The 17,707-nt window shown below is 39.2% G+C and overlaps 2 protein-coding genes across 4 annotated transcripts in view; one reads left to right on the top strand and one right to left on the bottom strand.

Annotated features, from left to right (window-relative positions):
• The first annotated feature begins 639 nt into the window (after positions 1-639).
• LOC109044414 (tRNA (guanine(6)-N(2))-methyltransferase THUMP3) overlaps positions 640-17,707 on the top strand; it is a 64,703-nt gene continuing 47,635 nt past the window's right edge. The window contains exons 1-8 of one of the 3 annotated variants that reach the window (XM_019062121.2): positions 640-916; positions 1,621-1,701; positions 2,066-2,516; positions 3,274-3,452; positions 4,503-4,697; positions 5,049-5,186; positions 6,575-6,689; positions 9,749-11,161. In XM_019062121.2, the coding sequence (XP_018917666.2) occupies positions 728-916; positions 1,621-1,701; positions 2,066-2,516; positions 3,274-3,452; positions 4,503-4,697; positions 5,049-5,186; positions 6,575-6,689; positions 9,749-9,774 (1,374 nt within the window). In that variant the 5' untranslated portion in view covers positions 640-727 and the 3' untranslated portion in view covers positions 9,775-11,161. Of the gene's footprint in view, positions 917-1,620; positions 1,702-2,065; positions 2,517-3,273; positions 3,453-4,502; positions 4,698-5,048; positions 5,187-6,574; positions 6,690-9,748; positions 11,162-17,707 lie in introns of those variants that run through there. The other 2 variants (XM_019062122.2, XR_011900432.1) reach the window with 2 other exon arrangements.
• Positions 7,383-17,707, bottom strand: part of LOC109044418 (sialate:O-sulfotransferase 1) — a gene marked incomplete in the record, with an annotated part of 50,336 nt that continues 40,011 nt past the window's right edge. Inside the window, 1 exon segment of the mRNA XM_072303762.1 lies at positions 7,383-7,679. Within this exon segment, the coding sequence (XP_072159863.1) occupies positions 7,532-7,679 (148 nt within the window).

The following is a 17,707-nucleotide window of genomic DNA, read 5'->3' on the forward strand; positions in this document are numbered from 1 at the left end:
TGGGGTGCTCCAATCTTCTCATTCACATCATCACTATGATTGAATCTCTCAGTTCGGAGACGACTCAACTCGGGTTTTTCACGGTGTCCATTTTTTGTGTGGAAACACTCCTTTTCTTCCTGTTTTGCAGTTTTTATCGTCTCTCGAAAAATTTAGTTTTCCCGAGATGGGTCGTTTTCGAACTGAGAGGTGCAATTTAAAGCGTTGATTCACTTCTTGCCCGTCTAGAGAATCATAAAATGTGTGAATAAAATTTGGTTACTCCTCTCAAGTAGTGCTAAATTTTGATCAAGACTTGAGTAATTTGGTACCAGAACCAAACTAAGATGTCTTTTTTGATCTTTACAGTTGAGATGATTTTACAATACAAGATATGTGCAGAATGAGGTACCTCGTTCTCTCTATCTCTCCCTAGATTTCGCACAGACTAACGTCCGACCATTAATTATGCAACCTTCAACCGGGAGATAATGTTTCACATAAATTTCCGCCTAAATCCCTCAATGCGCTCCCGGAACAAAAGAGCGTCATTTTAAAATTGCCGCTTTTCCTCGAGCGCGCCTTTTTTAGTCAACACTCAACCGTTGCAATTGTTGGTCGTTGAATGCTCCAGCACTTGAGAGGTTATGTCACGTTGAAAGGAAAACAACAAACCGAATGTGCTCTGCTGTGCCGTGACCGTGACTAAAAAAAGTTTCAATTTGAACTAGTGTATGAGTGTACAGTGATGAGTTTACAAGAAATTTTCTCTAATTCGAAAGATTCATCGACTGACTGCACTTTTGAGACTACTGTTGGATCTGGTTTTGAGAAGCTTGCTGAGAAAGAAGTGAAACGCAAGTTAGGCAATGACATTCAAGTATGCCCTGCACGTGGCCGAGTGTTTTTCAACACAGACATCAACAAATACTCCAAGGTAGGTTAAAAACTTCTCTTTCTGAACTTAATCACACGCCAGCTAAGGTGTATGTACTTACTGAAATAGCAATAGCATTGGCCGCATGTCTCTTTGGGTGACGGTTCTCCAAGACAGATAAATCCAACTCTCGTAGTGAAGAGAGTAAGGGTACATTTTAAGTGAACGTATTTCTACCAAACAGAACTATGTGCATGTAAGAAAGACGGGTTGTGCTTGCTACTGAAGGGCTGTGAGAATGAATGGGAATCATAAAGCGCTAGTGACGTTGGTGATGACGACCAAGCCGAAGGACGACAATCCGGAGGTATTAAATCTTGAGTCCTGTCTGCAACGCTCTAGACACATGCTCACAGTTCATGAGTCCTGCATACAGTTGGCACACAGTTCCGTTTGCTGAATTGATAAAGTGGCTGTCTTCGATGCTGGCGTCACTAGCCCTACGAGTAGACTTGATAGGGCAGGGACCGATGTCAGACTTTTGCGAAAGAAAGACTCAGACCAGGCGCTGCGTTTCAAGACTCTCTGACGGCAAATTGCTCTAACTATCGAGTTTGCGACTCCCAAACCCTGAGTGGGGATGCATGTCATCTCGTAGCTATACAAGTAATGAATCGAACCTCTTAGTTAATAACATGCCTTTCAATTCATTATGTTGAAAGTCAAAATGAAACATTCAATCCTTTGTAATCTGATTATTACAGGTAACAGAACTGCGATCTGTCAACAATATAAGTCTGATTGGAGCAACCTTCTTGGACATACCATTCTCTAACGAAAACAAGGTATGTCTTCCTCTTCTCCCTTTGGCCAAAGCATAAGTCCTGTCTGTACAGCCATTACTGTATCAGGAACGTATTAAAGTGATTACATTGCTAAAAATTAATAACATTGATAATAAATCTATTATCTTCATCCTGAAGAACAGGTGTCCTAATGGACAAGGTATGTAAAGACACTGAAGAGTATTCCAAGCTTGCAGAACTTTCAACGTTTCAAAGAAAGAAGTCAAGTTGCTCGTAAAATACAATATCTAGTTTTAAAACATAATTTATATTTTATCCTCCAAAGTTTTTACAACATCCTCAAACCCACCACCCTTGAGAGCTCTTTTATATAATCATATCATCAATGCCTCACCATTTTCAGGAAGATGATGCAGAGCAGATCAAAGACCTTGTGAATCGCATTGATTGGACCAAATGTCTCAAAGCCTGGGCTGACATAATGAGCTGTGGCCGAGAATTTTATCCAACGTTGGAGCAGTATGAAGAAGCCGTTAAAAGAAAGAAGAGAAGTCAGCGATCCAAGAAGAAAATTAAATTAGAGCAAAAAGCCGATGAGGTGCCTTTGGAAGATGATGAGTCAACAAAATTACTTTCTGATGAAGAGATAGAAAAATTACCAGAGCCGTCATCAACAGGGAAACCAGACTATTTGAACGTTTTAGCATTCAGGGTTACATGCTATCGAACAGGAAAACACTCATTCCAATCCCAAGAGGCTGCAGAGTACTTTGGCGGTGCACTCCAAGATAAATTTCATTGGATTGTCGACCTCGTTAATTATGATTTAGAGATCGTTCTGAATGTTGCAAGCAGTAAGTTAAGACACCTTATTTTTAACCTCAGTTTTCTACTTTTTGCTGCAACATGCAGACGAAGTTTATCAATTGCATACAGTATTTTATCTGGAAAACTACGGAGGGATTCAAGAATTTTTTGATCAAGTGTGAGGATCTGTCATAACTAGTCCTAATATTGGTCATCAATTTTATAATTTTTCATGCTAATTGATTATTTACCTAATATTCGGAACCTCTCCCGTATGAATAAATAATAAATTTAAGCTCAACAAATATGAAAGGTACATGACAACTTTTGATTCACCTCTGTGCGGAACTTTTTTTTTTGTTAGAATCTAGTTATTATAAAACATTTCGACGGTGTAAGTCGGCAATCACATAACTCGGTTTGCGACGTCGCAGACTTCTTGTCATACTTTATTTTTTAAATGGAAAACTACTCAACGGCAACTTTCAAAACTGTCATGATTTTTCTTCTCAGTTCGAAGAAAATTCTGCAAAAACTTCAAGAAATAATGTCAATTTGTTCTCCTTTAAAAAAATGACGTACAGGCGGAGATTTTCAGACACCGCAAACGAGTTATGTGATTGCCGACTTTCACCGTCGATTTCTATATTATTCAATAAATAATACTTGTGTGACTTGAGAAAACCTAAAAATATATCACCTCTCAGAAATGATCGAAAATTTCCAGTTCCAGCATTTAACTCTCTTGAGAAACTTCGATCCCTGGTCATATCATTGTAATCAGTTTGTACATTTTTGTTTCAGAAAGTGTCTATGTGGCTTTAAATTTAACGCAAGAATCACTACATCGTAGAAATATTTATTTTTTTGGACCGACAACCCTGCAGTCAACGACTTGCTTCAATATGCTGCAAATAGCTAATCCTGTCCCTGGTGAAATAGTCATTGATCCCCTCTGTGGCGGTGGATCCATACCTATTGAGGTATATTTTTGTTTATTCTCTAATTCTGCAATGCAACTTATGTCGGCCTCCTGTGGTGTAGTGATTGTAGCGCTGGCTCTATGATCAAGTGGTCGCGGGTTTGATTCCCGGCCTGGTGATCTGAGTTTGATGGTCTTAGGCAATGTTCACCTGGGGCTGGTGTAATTGGGATTAGCCGATAGGCTATTTGAAATCGATAAAAAAAAAGAAAATAAAAAAAAAATATTTCACTGTCCAAAGAATAGTAATCCTCATTTTAACATCAACGTATGCAGAATCTCAGCCTTTAAAATGCAAGTATGCTATCACTACCAGATGGTCTATAAAAGTATGTATCGTTGAAGTAAAAACATCAGATACCATTGAATATTAAGGCCTCCAAATAGCATTTCTTCGGTCTCTGGTCCCAATAGGTATAAAGTTTTTTATGAATATCCACTCATTAAACAAGGTGGAGAAATGGTGATCGGTCCGCACCATTTTGCTGGGAAAATAAAGCCCAAAAATTACAATTAGAGTAAAAAAATTTTGACCTCAATTGTAATTTTTGGAATTTCTCGGCTTTGTTTTCCCTGCAAAATGGTGTGGACCCAGCACCATTTCTCCACCTTGTTACACACAGTTTTGGGCCATTTTTTTGGTGTTCTTCTTCGTCTAACAGTCTATTTACCTTTGGTATAAGGTGTTGACGCTTTGATCCCCTGCCCATGATTAATTTTTTTTTTTCAGAAAAATTGAAGAACTGTTTTTATTAAAAGTTTCTGTGAATATTCTTCTTTCATTAAAAATAAATCTCACATTTTCGCAAGAAAACATTTTCATTCGATTTTTTTTATAAATGAGTTAAACCTAATCAGAGATTTTTAAACTTTTCAATGGAGTGGTGCATTTTTTTTTTTTTTTTTTTTTTTTTTTTTGTAGCCATCGATATTTGAGATGTAATCTCATCTAACTCCATGATCTTGTAGGTATGTTTGATTCCATCTTATGTTTCTGTAGATTCAAGAATTCTATTTCTTTCCTTTCCAATTTTAAATTTCTTTGTCACAGGGCTGCTTTGGATTTCCAAGTAGTTTTTATCTCTCTGGCGATCTCAGCGATAAAGCTGTGGTTCGAACAAAGAATAATCTCCAGTGTTTATATCGGAAGAAGAATATTCCAGGTTTTCCTGTTGATGTCAATCAATGGGACTGTACAAGATTGCCTTTAAGAGACTCTATTGTAGATGTATTTATCACCGATTTGGTAAGTTGCACTCTCTTTAAGTGTATGTGACTTTTTTCCCATGTTCAGTTTTAAAATTAGAGTTCAGTTTTCTAAGTTATCCACCTCTGCCTTGTTAAGGACAAATGAGTTAAGAAGACTCTTTTTCAATTATTAAAACAAAAAAACTGTTTTAAATTTTCCAAGAAACATAAATTTAACTCAAAAGAAATTCTGTTTCTTCAGAAGAAAATTTTGAAGGAAAGTAAAGAAATTTTTAAATCAAATAAACAGATACTTGTAAAAAATGTATAAAACTTTGTTTTTCAAGTCCCCTCTACCAATATATATTTTAGAGACTTAATCAATGTTAACTTTTGCTTTTAATCCTAGCCTTTTGGAAAACGAATGGGCAACAAATTCCTCAATCGTGGCCTGTATAAAAAATCTCTAATTGAATTGGCTAGAGTAATTGTTCCAAAGACGGGCCGTGCAGTCCTCCTCACGCATGACAAGAGTGCAATGGCAAGAGTGAGTGTTTTCTTTTTGATAGCTTTTTTAAATAATATGCTACCTTCTCAGCAACCCAACTGTTGAAAACGGCCGACAAAGCAACAGCGTTGCTTTTGTTGGTTGTGTAATTACCACATTTTTAAATGTCTTTCAACCAATTAAAATGCAGCACAACCGGTGATCATTTAGACACCATGTTTAAGTCAATAATTGAAGTCAGTTGATTGACGTAACCCATCATTTTACTTGTCTGCCTATTGATGACATAGATTTGAGTGTAAATAATCTGTGAACTAACTTGGCTAATATATAGTTGGTCATCAGATTGAATGATTGGATATACAGTGCTTCGCAATGTGAACTTTACAAATGCAAATATGTATACACCAAGACGAACCTTAAATAAAATATTGCACTTTGTGCTTCAAGAATTTTTCTCTCACTGAATCACACAAAACAAATTTGAGATTATTCATTGACAAAACCCTCAACAAACCCTCTGGAGGTGCCTTTATAGCTTGTTGGCGCTTTAATGGCTATATATCCACGGAACGGACACAACATAGCAATGATATAATGTCAATGAAATTTAAATGATCAGGCTGCACAACTTGTTGTGTGAGTCCTCATCCCCAGGTAAAATTCAAGACACCCTTCATAAATCCGAAACTTTTTGGCTACAATAATAGAATATTTCCCGTAAGATGAAGAACAATCGCCAAAAATGTCAACAAATAATTTATTAGTTATCCTTGGAAAAAGCAAATGTTCAAAAAATCAGCAATGCCCAAAATTGAGATACATGTTTTTCAACTCCCATTATCAAAAAGTGTACTCTATGAAAAAAACTTTAACCTAGTAAGAAAGAACATTTTGACAAATTTTTGCCGTCTTTGTCTTCTCTTACTTTACTTTTCGTTTTAGTTTGATGGCTGTTTTCTTTTATGTATTTATTTTGTTCAGCTTATTTTCTTACTGATGCGACTTTTTTGCATCAAAGAACTGATCTTATGGCTGTGTCATGTGAAGTGTCATTTTGTCTGCAAGTTAGGATGTTGGCTGAAGTTCGGCGCTACCTCAGAATTGTATGACGAGCTGTAGTAGTGTTAGGATCCTATGAGCCTGAGCCTCAATTGCTTATGTTTAGGCTATTGGGCAGAGATTTGAGCTCGATGGTGTAATTTCCAAAGCAGTTTCCACCATCTCCTTATCCCTGTGAAATTCTCAAGTCTCAATACACTTTGGGGCCCCTCCACCCTCCTAAATCCTACCCCACAAGCTTTTTAGCAAGACCAATCATTGAATTTGAAAAATAAGCACATCGACACATGGCTAGCAAGTACATATGGCGATCAGCCTTTCCAATTCTATTTTTTATTTATTTGTTGTTTTGTTTTATTTCTCAGGCAATACCAGCAAGTAAAGGGTATTGGAATCAAGCACAGAAGTTGAGTGTGAATATCGGCGGTCTTAAAGCAGCTGTCTACCATCTGAATAGGACTGGCAAAGAATTTGAAGGCAGTGAGTAATATTTATTTTTAGATTGCCTGCTCTACCTAATAGACGTCTCATGTTTTGAAAGGATATACCAAAGAATGAAAAAAAAATATCCTCGAGTATGTCAAATTTTTACCTCTGTGGTTCTTGCTGCAGCCGCTCTCTGCACTCTTTAAGAACATTGCTGTTGGTCGCTGTTAATGATTTCCTAGTAATTTTAAAGAGGTATTAAGAGGAATGATTGATAGAAAATTGTTCTTTTAATAAAATCTTGGGATAAAAACTGTGGTAGATGCTCATGATAATTAATAATGCTTCTTGTCTCACAATGTAACCATAAATGTTGACCAAGGGCTAAATTTGATTGTAGATGGTGAGCAATAATCACCAAATGAGCTGTTTCGCTGCAAAAGAACATTTTGCAGAAGTCCAAAATTTGATGAATTTCGTGTTATGGTAGAAACTTTTGAGTTTAGTAAATATAAGGATATCCATGGTTTCTTTTAAGTATTATTGGAGGAGATATAAAAAGATGACTTAATTTGCTAAGTTACATGTATTTAGATGGAAAATGCTGCTTGATGACGTCACAAGGCGATATATGTTCTCACTTTAAATCTATTTCTCTACAATTTTTCACATTATAAATGATAATAAAAATTCTGTAGAATTAGCTCGTTAAGCACTCCAATATGGAGTAATCAAAAATCAATATCATAGTTTGAACAAAATCTCCAATTTTATTTTATCATTTGGTGTATCATGTTTATTAAAAGATTGAATTCAATCTGCTTGCACCTGAAACCATTGATCTTGCAGTGCAGGGTGCTGCAATTTATTTTCCAATAACTCAGCTAATCAGGTCATCATGTATCATCAGGCTTTTTTGAGGTGCCTTTGTAGTATTTGTACAGGTGGAATGGCATCTCATTCCAGCCCCTCTCCTTAAGCATTTCATTCACCTCTTCGATGACAGTATCCAATAATTGATGGTGCTTCCGAGAGAAGGGGTCCCTGAAACAGAGGAAAATATTAGAGAATACCTTTTAATTTTCTTGAAAATTCTAATGCAACTCTTCAAGAATTTTTTCATGTATGTAGTTGAGCCATGTACAGTTCCTTTCCTCAGGAGGCCCTGAGTGGTTTAAATTGTGATTAAGAGAGATCCTTGCCATGGCCTTATAATGAAGATAGGCCCTTTCAAGGAATCACAACTAAAATTCAACAGCTCAACTTCGAAAATAGATCCTGTCATGATTTGCAGTGGATGAGATAAAGACCTTGGAGAGGAAAAACACTGAGCTACCAATGTGTGCACAGTAGCATTATTTTGCAAATAACAGACTGACATGAGAGACTTACAAACTGAGTGTTATACAACTATGCTTTCATGCTTGCCGCGATGAGATTCGACGGAAATAAAACAAACGATTTTTAGCTAAGGATGACGCTAAGCCAGGCCCAAGAACATGTATTCAACCATCGAATAAAAAATACAGAGACCACATAACCTCTCATGTGAGGTGTAACAGTGTTGTCAAGTTATAAGCAAATATAAAATTGAGATTGGTACAGTGGAGCCCGTATATAACAAAGTTCACGGTTCCCAGAAAAACTTCGTTATGTCCGGAGCTTCGTCAAAAGCGGACTCGGTGGAAAAATTCGGGAAAAGTTACACAAAAAAAATTTCAAATGTAAAGATTCAATACTTGTATATTTAATTTAGATCAAGAATACACAATTTAAACTCTCTTGAAGAAAGCATTGATCGGTTTCTGTACCGTTTTTGCACGGCAAGCATTTTTAATGAAGTCGCCCTCGACTTTCTCGAGCAACGCCACCGACCCTCCGAGGCCAGTTGTGAGCGCGTACCATAGGATAATAGCTACCAGAAAGGTAACTGGCAGATTCTCCGGTAAGATCGCGTTATGGTCACTTTTTCGAGGCAGACTTTGCTCTCTTACCACGCGCAAATAAGAACTAACTAACTTCAGAAATTCAACCACTGTTGAATATGAATTAATTACCTAATTACCTCTAACCTGAGTCATTTTTTAATTCCAGATTGATGTCAGGTCATCAAATTATTTTTTTCTTAAATTTTAAGTTTTATTTTAATTTATTTATTAAAAGCAAATAAAAGCAAATTAAATTAAAATTTTCTTTTAATTTATTTATTAAAAGCAAATAAAATAAATTAAAAGCTATTAGCTCTCGATTAGCCTCTTTTAATGTGTGATAAATTCACAATCGAATAAACAGTTTACGCATGTATTTTAAAGGAAAATCAGCGCAGGGATGTTGAATTTCAATTTCTCGATCATTGTCAAAATTGTACTATGTGGATTAGTCAGTGCAGCTGATGAGAAATTCTGAGTGAAAATCTTCTCCGTTTTTTCCACAGCCTTGATAAAATCATCAGGAGGGACTAGCAGTTTCCCGAGTGGATTGTTATCCTGCGACTTGTAAGCTTTTTCTTCGCAAAATACCTTGATCGGTGTGACAGTGTTGCTGTTGCTGACAGCAAAGGCTTCACAAATCGTGCAAGTGTGTACTTTGTTGCACTTGTAAACAAGATAACCGCTCACGTACGTCAGAGCATTGCTGTACGGCAGTTCCATAGAACTAAAGTCACTGCTGGAGATTGCTATTTCCTTCGTACTTCGTTTCCTACCTTTGATTATCGCTGCTGGGGATGCGACTTCTTTCTCTGCTGATGAATTGGTTTTTGTTACTGTTTGAACATTCATCTGTGCTGATGATGAATCACTTTTTGTTGCTGTTAGAACATTCAACCGTTCTGATGATGAATCATTTTTTTTTGCTGTTGGCACATTCCTCTGTGCATCATTCTTCGATGGCTGGATCTCTTCATCTGTTGATGTGCAGTCCTTTCCTGTTTTCGTTTTTGAAGCTTCTTCAGAGGCTTAAACCGCATTCAGATCCTCTGCGCAGTTTGACCCAAGGGACTTCTGGAAGTAGTTGAGACAAAATGCTTTCTTGGAAGCTCGTCTGAACTGGACTGGTGTTGGATTCTTTGAATTTCCACCTTGGATGTGAAGGAACCCGAAAAAATTTTCCAGGCTGTCTTGGCAGAATCGGCGTGTGAATAAGTGGTCCACTCCTTCCTTTTTGCATGGAGACCAAAGATCCAGTAGAGCTCTGATGGATACCTTCCACCCCTTGATGAAGTAGACATCATTGGTACAGTCTTTTTTTGTTACTGGATCGATTAGCTTCAGATTTTGGAGAAGTTTTAGCATGTAGTACAAAAAATTTATCTGCTCATCGGTGCCTTTGAATGGTCGATTCCATTTTTTGCGGGCTTTAAAGCTGGAGGAATTAAGCTCATCAAACAATTTTTCAAATAGGACTAACAGCTGTGCAGTGTCTTTAGCTTCTTCTGGTAAGATCTTTAATCAAGTATAAGCATTCAAAGATGCAGCCGTTGTTGCGCTTAAAACTTGGGTTGCATAACGAACTATCATCTTTGGAAAGCCGTTTGGATTAATGTGCTTGTCGGTTAATTTGGGTGTGAAACGGAGAGGGTATTTTTTGTCATCCTCTTAATACTTCACGATATGCTCCCATTTTGCGACTTTTCCATTGAAATGAAAATCGTAATGCATTAAATTGTTACGAGTACATTTGATAAGGTTTGCTCATCTGCTTGTTTCGCGCGCTTAAAATGCTTGTTTCGCTCTCTGACATTATCATTTTCTGTGATTGCAATTGCCCCTTGGTTGTCACATTAAATGAGACCTTTGCCTGGGATCAAATGTCTTAAACCTAACTTGCCAAACAAATTTTTCAGCCAAGCCAGATAAGCTCGCAGGTAGTTTCGTGCAGGGCTATGTATTCAGCATGGGTACTCGAGCTCGCAACTTACTTCTGTTTTCTGTTTTTCCAGCTCACTGCTCCTCCTCCCATGTTAAATGCCAGTAATGGACTTCGAATCAGATTTATCTCCTGCCCAATCTGAATCGCTAAAAACTGAAAATTCACAGTTTTTCTCGTATACAAGATTATAATTAATTGTCTAATTCCAATATCTGAATACATTTTCCACTCCTTTCCGATGTTTAATTGTTGGTTTACTACAGTATTGGCTAAGTTTACAAAAAGCGTTGGAAATATCGAGTGCGACGAGAAAAGGAGGGGGCAACAACACAACCTCCGATGACTTATGCTAACAAGAAAAATATTACTAAAATGACTTATAACTAAGGTTAAATATCCAACATAACCCCCCACCTTGAATCCTCCCAGGATTCAACTCAAAAAGAGGAAGCACAATAGAAGTAAAGTGATCATACATACTAATTTATAAATGCAAAACAATCATTACGAGCAATAAGCCAACTAAAGTTTTACTATGGCAATGAAACCAGGAATTTTATTATATAAAATAACACAAGATTTTATTGTAAACAAGGTGGAGGATTACGTACCAAACGTTTCAACATTCTAACATATGTCTTCATCAGTGGTAAACAAAACAGTCAAACAAAGTAACAAAGAACACTACATTAAAAAGGCCCGAGGCAAGCCGAAACGCAATTACATAGTTGTGAGAAATACAAAACGGTTGGTGAAATTACTAAATCATACAGGAAAAAAGACTAGCATGCTAGAGTACAAGTGAGCAAAAAAAAAAAAAAACCATTTTTACTAAAAAAACTAATTTTTAAGTTTTAAAAAAAATAATTTATAAATACAGTTTTGATTGAGCTTCTTTTCGTTCCATGACCTTTTTGCGGGTGAATTCTTTCATTCTCTGGACCTGATGACGGCGACGGCTGCCTTGTCCCTTCCGGTTTTTTTTGGATTTGCGTTCCTCAGAGTCTCGGTTATACTGTTCTGCAATGGTGCTTGTGATCACTGCACTAGAGTCACAATGCACGTCGATTAATTGATCAGTTCGTGATGGTGCCACTACTTATTCCTGGGTGGCGCTTGTTAGGGTCATCCCCCGAGGGGATGAGAGGGTTGGACACGAGATACTCAATGGGTGCAGGTGTGATGACAAAACTGTATTGCGAGATGCCAAGTCCGACATCCCCGGACAGCTAGGCGACAGTGCTGCCTCAGGTGGCAATGTATAGAAGTACTTAACATAACATGTTCCCCTTTTTTTTTTTTTTTTTTTTTTGAAAAAATTGATTTTTAGAAAATTGTAAGTCAGTGGGAGTTGATTCTCCACATACCGTTGTATATGGAACCGAACTACTTAGCATGCTTTAAGGGAGTTACTGAACAATTTGACTTAGTAGACGAAGAAGATTGAGGTTAGATACAAACTGGAATTGGCTTGTATAATTATTTGCTGATGCGGCTGAAAGAAAAATTATATTTTGATCTTCGTATAATTAAATAGACATAGTGAGCACAGTTTGAGCATCAAAGACAAAATATACGGTGAAAGAAAATTTATATTTTGGTCTTCGTAGAAGCAGATAGACATAGTGAGCACAGTTTGAGCATCAAAGACAAAATATGTTAATGATTGTTGTTTGCGAGAACCAAACATCTATTTTACATTGGACATTATTTTAAGAAAGTATGGATCTAGACAGCAACAATATCCTGATAACACAATTTTCAAGTCTAGTGTGGAGTTGATATAGGTAAAGGGTTCAATAAATGAACATGAATAATCATGATTTGCCTTATCATAAACTTGTTTTTTTTTTTTTCTTTTTTTTTTGACGGTAAGGTGTGGTTACCACTCATTAATGAGAAATGATTTTCTCCATTCAATTGAGACAAGACACTTGCTAAAAAGTTTTGCGTAGAAGGACCATAATTTTATGTTGAGATAAATGACATTCCGTAACAATAACGTATAGAAGTACTTAACATAACAGCGCTAATGATTGTAGACTTTTGCTGAGTTTGACTTGTTACACTACATTTAGCACTGTTGTAATGGATCCTTTTCACTAATCCAATATGATTTATTCGGAATAGTTCAAGCATTGGATTCAGCGCACTCGTGAAAACACTGGATGATTTCTCGGTGTTTAGTTTGTAAAGTTTCTGGGTATTTGTATTTGCACCTGAAGATTTCGCGTGCGTTGACTTTACTGGGCAGGGTGGTGGTGGATTTTCGTCCTCAATGTCGGACCAAGTACTCATTTGTTGTAGTAAATCTTCCTCAAAGGCTATACCCTTTTCATATGCCCTTTTCATATGCTCTTTTGTACTCCTACGTATTCATGTAGAGAGATTTTTCTTTTCCGCGGAAAAACACTGGCTACTGCTTTCTCCCAGACGGCCATGCCTGCCGCCCAGCCATTTTCTGCACCTTGCTGCTGTTGGCCGAGTTTGGATACGTTCTGTTACAATTGGAGTATGATTGTACTAGGTCTATGGAAAGTGGTATGATTAGCTGACAGTTTTGAAATAGGGCTATCCTGGAGGTGCTGTATGTGGTGATTGTTGAGTTCCTTATTTGGGCACAGCTTTCTGCTTGACGTATAATGCCGAGTCCGGCCATCAGGAATAATTGCGCGGCTATCTTTACTGGAATCATTGTGTTATGTTAAGATTAGCTCAAGGCCAGCGGCGTTTGGGCACTTTAAGCTTGTAAGCGTAGCGGGAAATTTGTTAAGTTTACTCACGTTTGAATTTCGCGCGTATTGTTTGCGGCTCGCCGATAGCTACTGTGGTGTCCTTCGGTTATTGAGGTTAGGAAAATCCCGACGGCTGTTGGAGGAGGCATATGAGTGCTCGGTGTAGGGGGTTCTTGGTTTATGAAGCCTGGATTGTTGCATGTTCGCAATTTTTTCTTGTTCCGCTATATAGGCTGGGCACTGTCTGTAATTTGCAGGGTGATCCAACCCACAGTTAGCACATTTGGGGGGAGTTTCGAGGGGTTTCTTGCATTCTTTAGAAAGGTGAGACATATCGCATTTGATGCAGCGGGGGGGTAGGCGGCACCAGTTTTTGGAGTGCCCAAAGTTTTGGCATCGGTGGCATTGAATTACTTGTAGGATGCGTGGTTTGGGAGGAGAAATATCTACTCTGCAGTTGATGACTGTTTTTAGTTGGAAAATTTCTGTGCTCTTTGGTTCAGGATCTAGGTTAATAAAGTATAGTGCTCTTGCGCTAGGAAATTTAGGGTTTGGCTTTGCAAGAGTGACTGCCCTTACATTAAAATCTTGGGCACCACCGAACCCCACCAATCAACACCGGTTTCCGGGCTCACGGAACTCTCCCTCTTTAGTCTTCGGATGGAAGAGGGTCCTATGTCGGTAAACCAAAAGCATCTGATTTGGTGACTTACCGGTGACCGTTGACGGTGTATTCCGGTAATTAAATAAGAACTGAGTAAGTTGCGAGAACAACTTCACTTTAAATTGAGAACTACTGGGTTTGAAGGGGATTTATCAGCTACCTGCACAGGCGAGGAATTTTGCATTAGTTGTGTGTTTGTGTGTTTTGGGCGTAAGACCCAACATACACCTCCCCCCCTTGAACCCAGTAAGAGTTCGAAAGAGAACCTCGAAGGAGACGGTGTACAAAGTTTGCCGAAATGAAGTGAACTGAAAAATGCAGTAAATCGAAAAATAAAGGACACCTGTGAATTTTATTTGCATGTATTCAAAAAATCATCGTCAGGCTAACAAAACCGATAAATCTAAATGTCAGGACAATTTATGAATATATAAGTATCGGCAATTGTATGTGTATCATTATATACAAATTATATTATGTACATGTTCTCCAAACGGAATCGTTGGGCTCGTATTGCTCCCTTTATCTGTCCGCGAGATGGCGCTGGTCGAGACTCTGCTGGTCAGCCTCGCAGTGGACCTGCTGATCATGGCGGGGGCGTCTTGGGGGCGCGTCCATCCGCGGTAGGCGGTAGTGGGACCGCTCCGGTGTGGCACGGGTTAGTACGGAACGCCGCTCCTCAGAGTCGCCTTTCCGCACAGTAGTACCCTCTGCCGTGGCGGGTTTTTGCGGAGTAGCGCGCCGCCTGGGTCTCCACGCGTTCGGAGTTGCCGCGTGACTTGGTTGCGCCACCGGAGGTAGCTTGACGGGAGAATTCCGGCGCGAGGGGTTGCTCGACCGGGGAGTGCTGAGGGGTAACCTAATTTAATTTTTCACAAATTAGCGACTTTTTAATTCACACTGGTGTGATAGCATGCATCAGCCTAATTCTTTTTTCAAGACCACTCTCGATATTTCCATCTCCAAAGAGGCCTTTGTACTCAACATCTCCATTTCCTACCTCTTCTTCTTCGTGCATTTCAAACTGTAGGTCTCCCAAATGGAACCTTTCTTCCAAAACGATATTGGGAAGGACACATGCAGAAATAATATAATATTTGGCATACTTTAAATTTATAATACGTATATACTTCGAGTGGAGATACCTTTCAGTCTACCGAAAGCGTGTTTAATTTTTACTCGAACCTTCGATAACTTTTTGTTAAAGGCCTTTCTTTGGGGGGTCATTTGACCATCATTTTTGAATGGTACGACTAAGTAATTTAAGGATGGGTATGCCTTGTCTCCCAAAAAGTGACTGTCTTTTGGCAGCATTGTCTGCCAATCGGCAGCTAATGCTTGCCCGAGAGGTGATTCAGTACAAACTCTAGCATCGTGGGCTGAACCAGGAAACCCACAAAACACATCAATAAAGCGCATATCTGCATCACAGATACCCTGCAGCAAGACCGAATGAAATTTCTTTCGATTGTAATAGGAATCATCATCAGGGGGCCTGGTATTGCGATATAGCATCCATCAACGACACCAATAACACCTGGGAAACCTAATTTCTGAAATTCTTCCATTTTTTGAAGAGCGGCATCTCCGGTAGGCAAAGAAATCCAGTGGCTGCTGTTGTCATAAAGTTCTTCCCAGATCTTCATGCAAAGGCGAAAAGCATGGCCTCGTTCGAGGCCGAATCTGTCGGCCGTACTTCGGAAAGCTTCCTGGGTTGCTAGTAGCCATAATGCAAGGAGCAAGGCTTGTCTCAGTACTCGAGCTCCGTTTACGAGTCCTGCATTGTCAAATCCGTTGGAGAACGGAGGTAGATTTACATTGCCCAATACAAACTCCTTAAGAAGGGGTTCTATAAGCACAAATTCTCCCCAAAGGGGAAGTTGATCAGCGAAACCTCGGATATCGTTCGCCCAATCCAACAGGTTGACAACAGGATCCGGACCTTGTGCCATCTCTTACGAAAGTATCAAAAGAAAATTGAACTGTAAAATAAGAAACCAAAAGTAAGTACTGGCCACTCTCCGAGTCCGATGGACGACTCGGCGCCCGGCGCCTGCCGCCGTCTAGGAAAACAACCCCAGACGGTTCTCACGGGCGGCGTCCGCGCAAAGCACGGCATCGCCACTCCCGCTCAGTCGGGAATACCGCGGTCGGCGGGCGGGCTACGGAGGGGCACCGCCCCGAGGACGGTCGGCCCGAGCCCGGGCGGTGAAGCCGAGGGGGAATCCGAAACTCGTACGCTCGGGTAAGCCGCCCGCACAGATGTAACGGATGTAAAAAGTTGGTTCAGTTCATCAACTTTGGCCAAGATTGAGGCAGTGACATCAGGGTCCGGAAAATCAAGGATTTGAGATACGGACATTCTAAGCAGCTCACGAGCCGGACCTTCTTGGAGCCTTCTGTTACGTAGGTTCGGAAAGATTGCCTCACCGATTGTCGCCAGTAGTAACATCTGATCGTCAACAGGCACATTTCCTTGACGGCCATGGCATAGTACTCGAGCCCCGTTTACGAGTCCTGCATTGTCAAATCCGTTGGAGAACGGAGGTAGATTTACATTGCCCAATACAAACTCCTTAAGAAGGGGTTCTGTAAGCACAAATTCTCCCCAAAGGGGAAGTTGATCAGCGAAACCTCGGATATCGTTCGCCCAATCCAACAGGTTGACAACAGGATCCGGACCGTGTGCCATCTCTTACGAAAGTATCAAAAGAAAATTGAACTGTAAAATGAGAAACCAAAATTATGTTAGAAAATGAGATTTGAATGATTGAAATTTCCAGAAAAGTTTATGATGGATTACTCAATTTTTAAGGTTTAAAAAAGAAAACACTGGAAACTTAAGAAAACGAAAAAGTGATAACTTTTTAAAACAAGAACTGTTTTCAATTATCCCTTGTGTATTTCCTTGCAATTGCAAAACTTCCGCAAATTGATCATATTCAAGGGTGGTGTATGCTTTGAAATTCGTAAGATCAGAGAAAATGCTCGTTTTTGCCAATTTCGTCTCCGAGGTTTCAATGAGCCATTTCACTTCTTTTTCCAAGAATCCGAAGTAGGGTCCAAATTGATCATATCCAAGGGTGGTGTATGCTTTGAAATCCGTGAGATCAGAGAGAATGCTCGTTTTTGCCATATAAGTAATCCCAATGATTACACCGCAATTAATTTTGGGATAAAGACCATCCTTGAAGAAAAACGAGTAAAACTTCCGCATCAAAATCACAATTCTTGAATAAAATTCACTGGAAACGAAAGATTTCCCTGCCTCAGTTGCTGATTTTGCTTTTTCAATTGCCAGATGAAATGGCGCATCATACTCGTCGATTAAGACAGCTATTTTGTTACCGTTATTTCGAAGTGTAATTATTAAATGGTAAAAGCCCTCTAGAACTTCCGCAAAGTCTTTGCGCTGCATAACTGTGCTACTTATTAATAGTTTTGTTTTAGGGTCAAGCAGCTCCTCGTATTCACGATAATAGGCAAGCAAACGATCTCTCATATTTGTAGAGAACTTGTTTCGAAACTGCACAACTGTTAAGGCGGAGCGACAATGTGAAAAGGAAAACCGGTTAACTGCATACTTCTGCTGGTGTTCCCTCCTAATATTTTCAAACTTAGGATTGGTAGCAATACTAAAACCTGCAAATATGTCCTTTGTTTCTTTATTTTGATCTTTAGTCAAGAAAGCCGCCAGCATTGAGAAGTTCCTAGTTTTGCCGAACCGGCGCGGCGGGACCGCGTGATGAGCTTGAAGGGAGGTCCTGCCAACGCACTGGGATCGGGGTAGGATCCGGCACTGG

The sequence above is a fragment of the Bemisia tabaci genome, chromosome 8 (assembly GCF_918797505.1).
Source record: "Bemisia tabaci chromosome 8, PGI_BMITA_v3".
NCBI lineage: Eukaryota > Metazoa > Arthropoda > Insecta > Hemiptera > Aleyrodidae > Bemisia > Bemisia tabaci.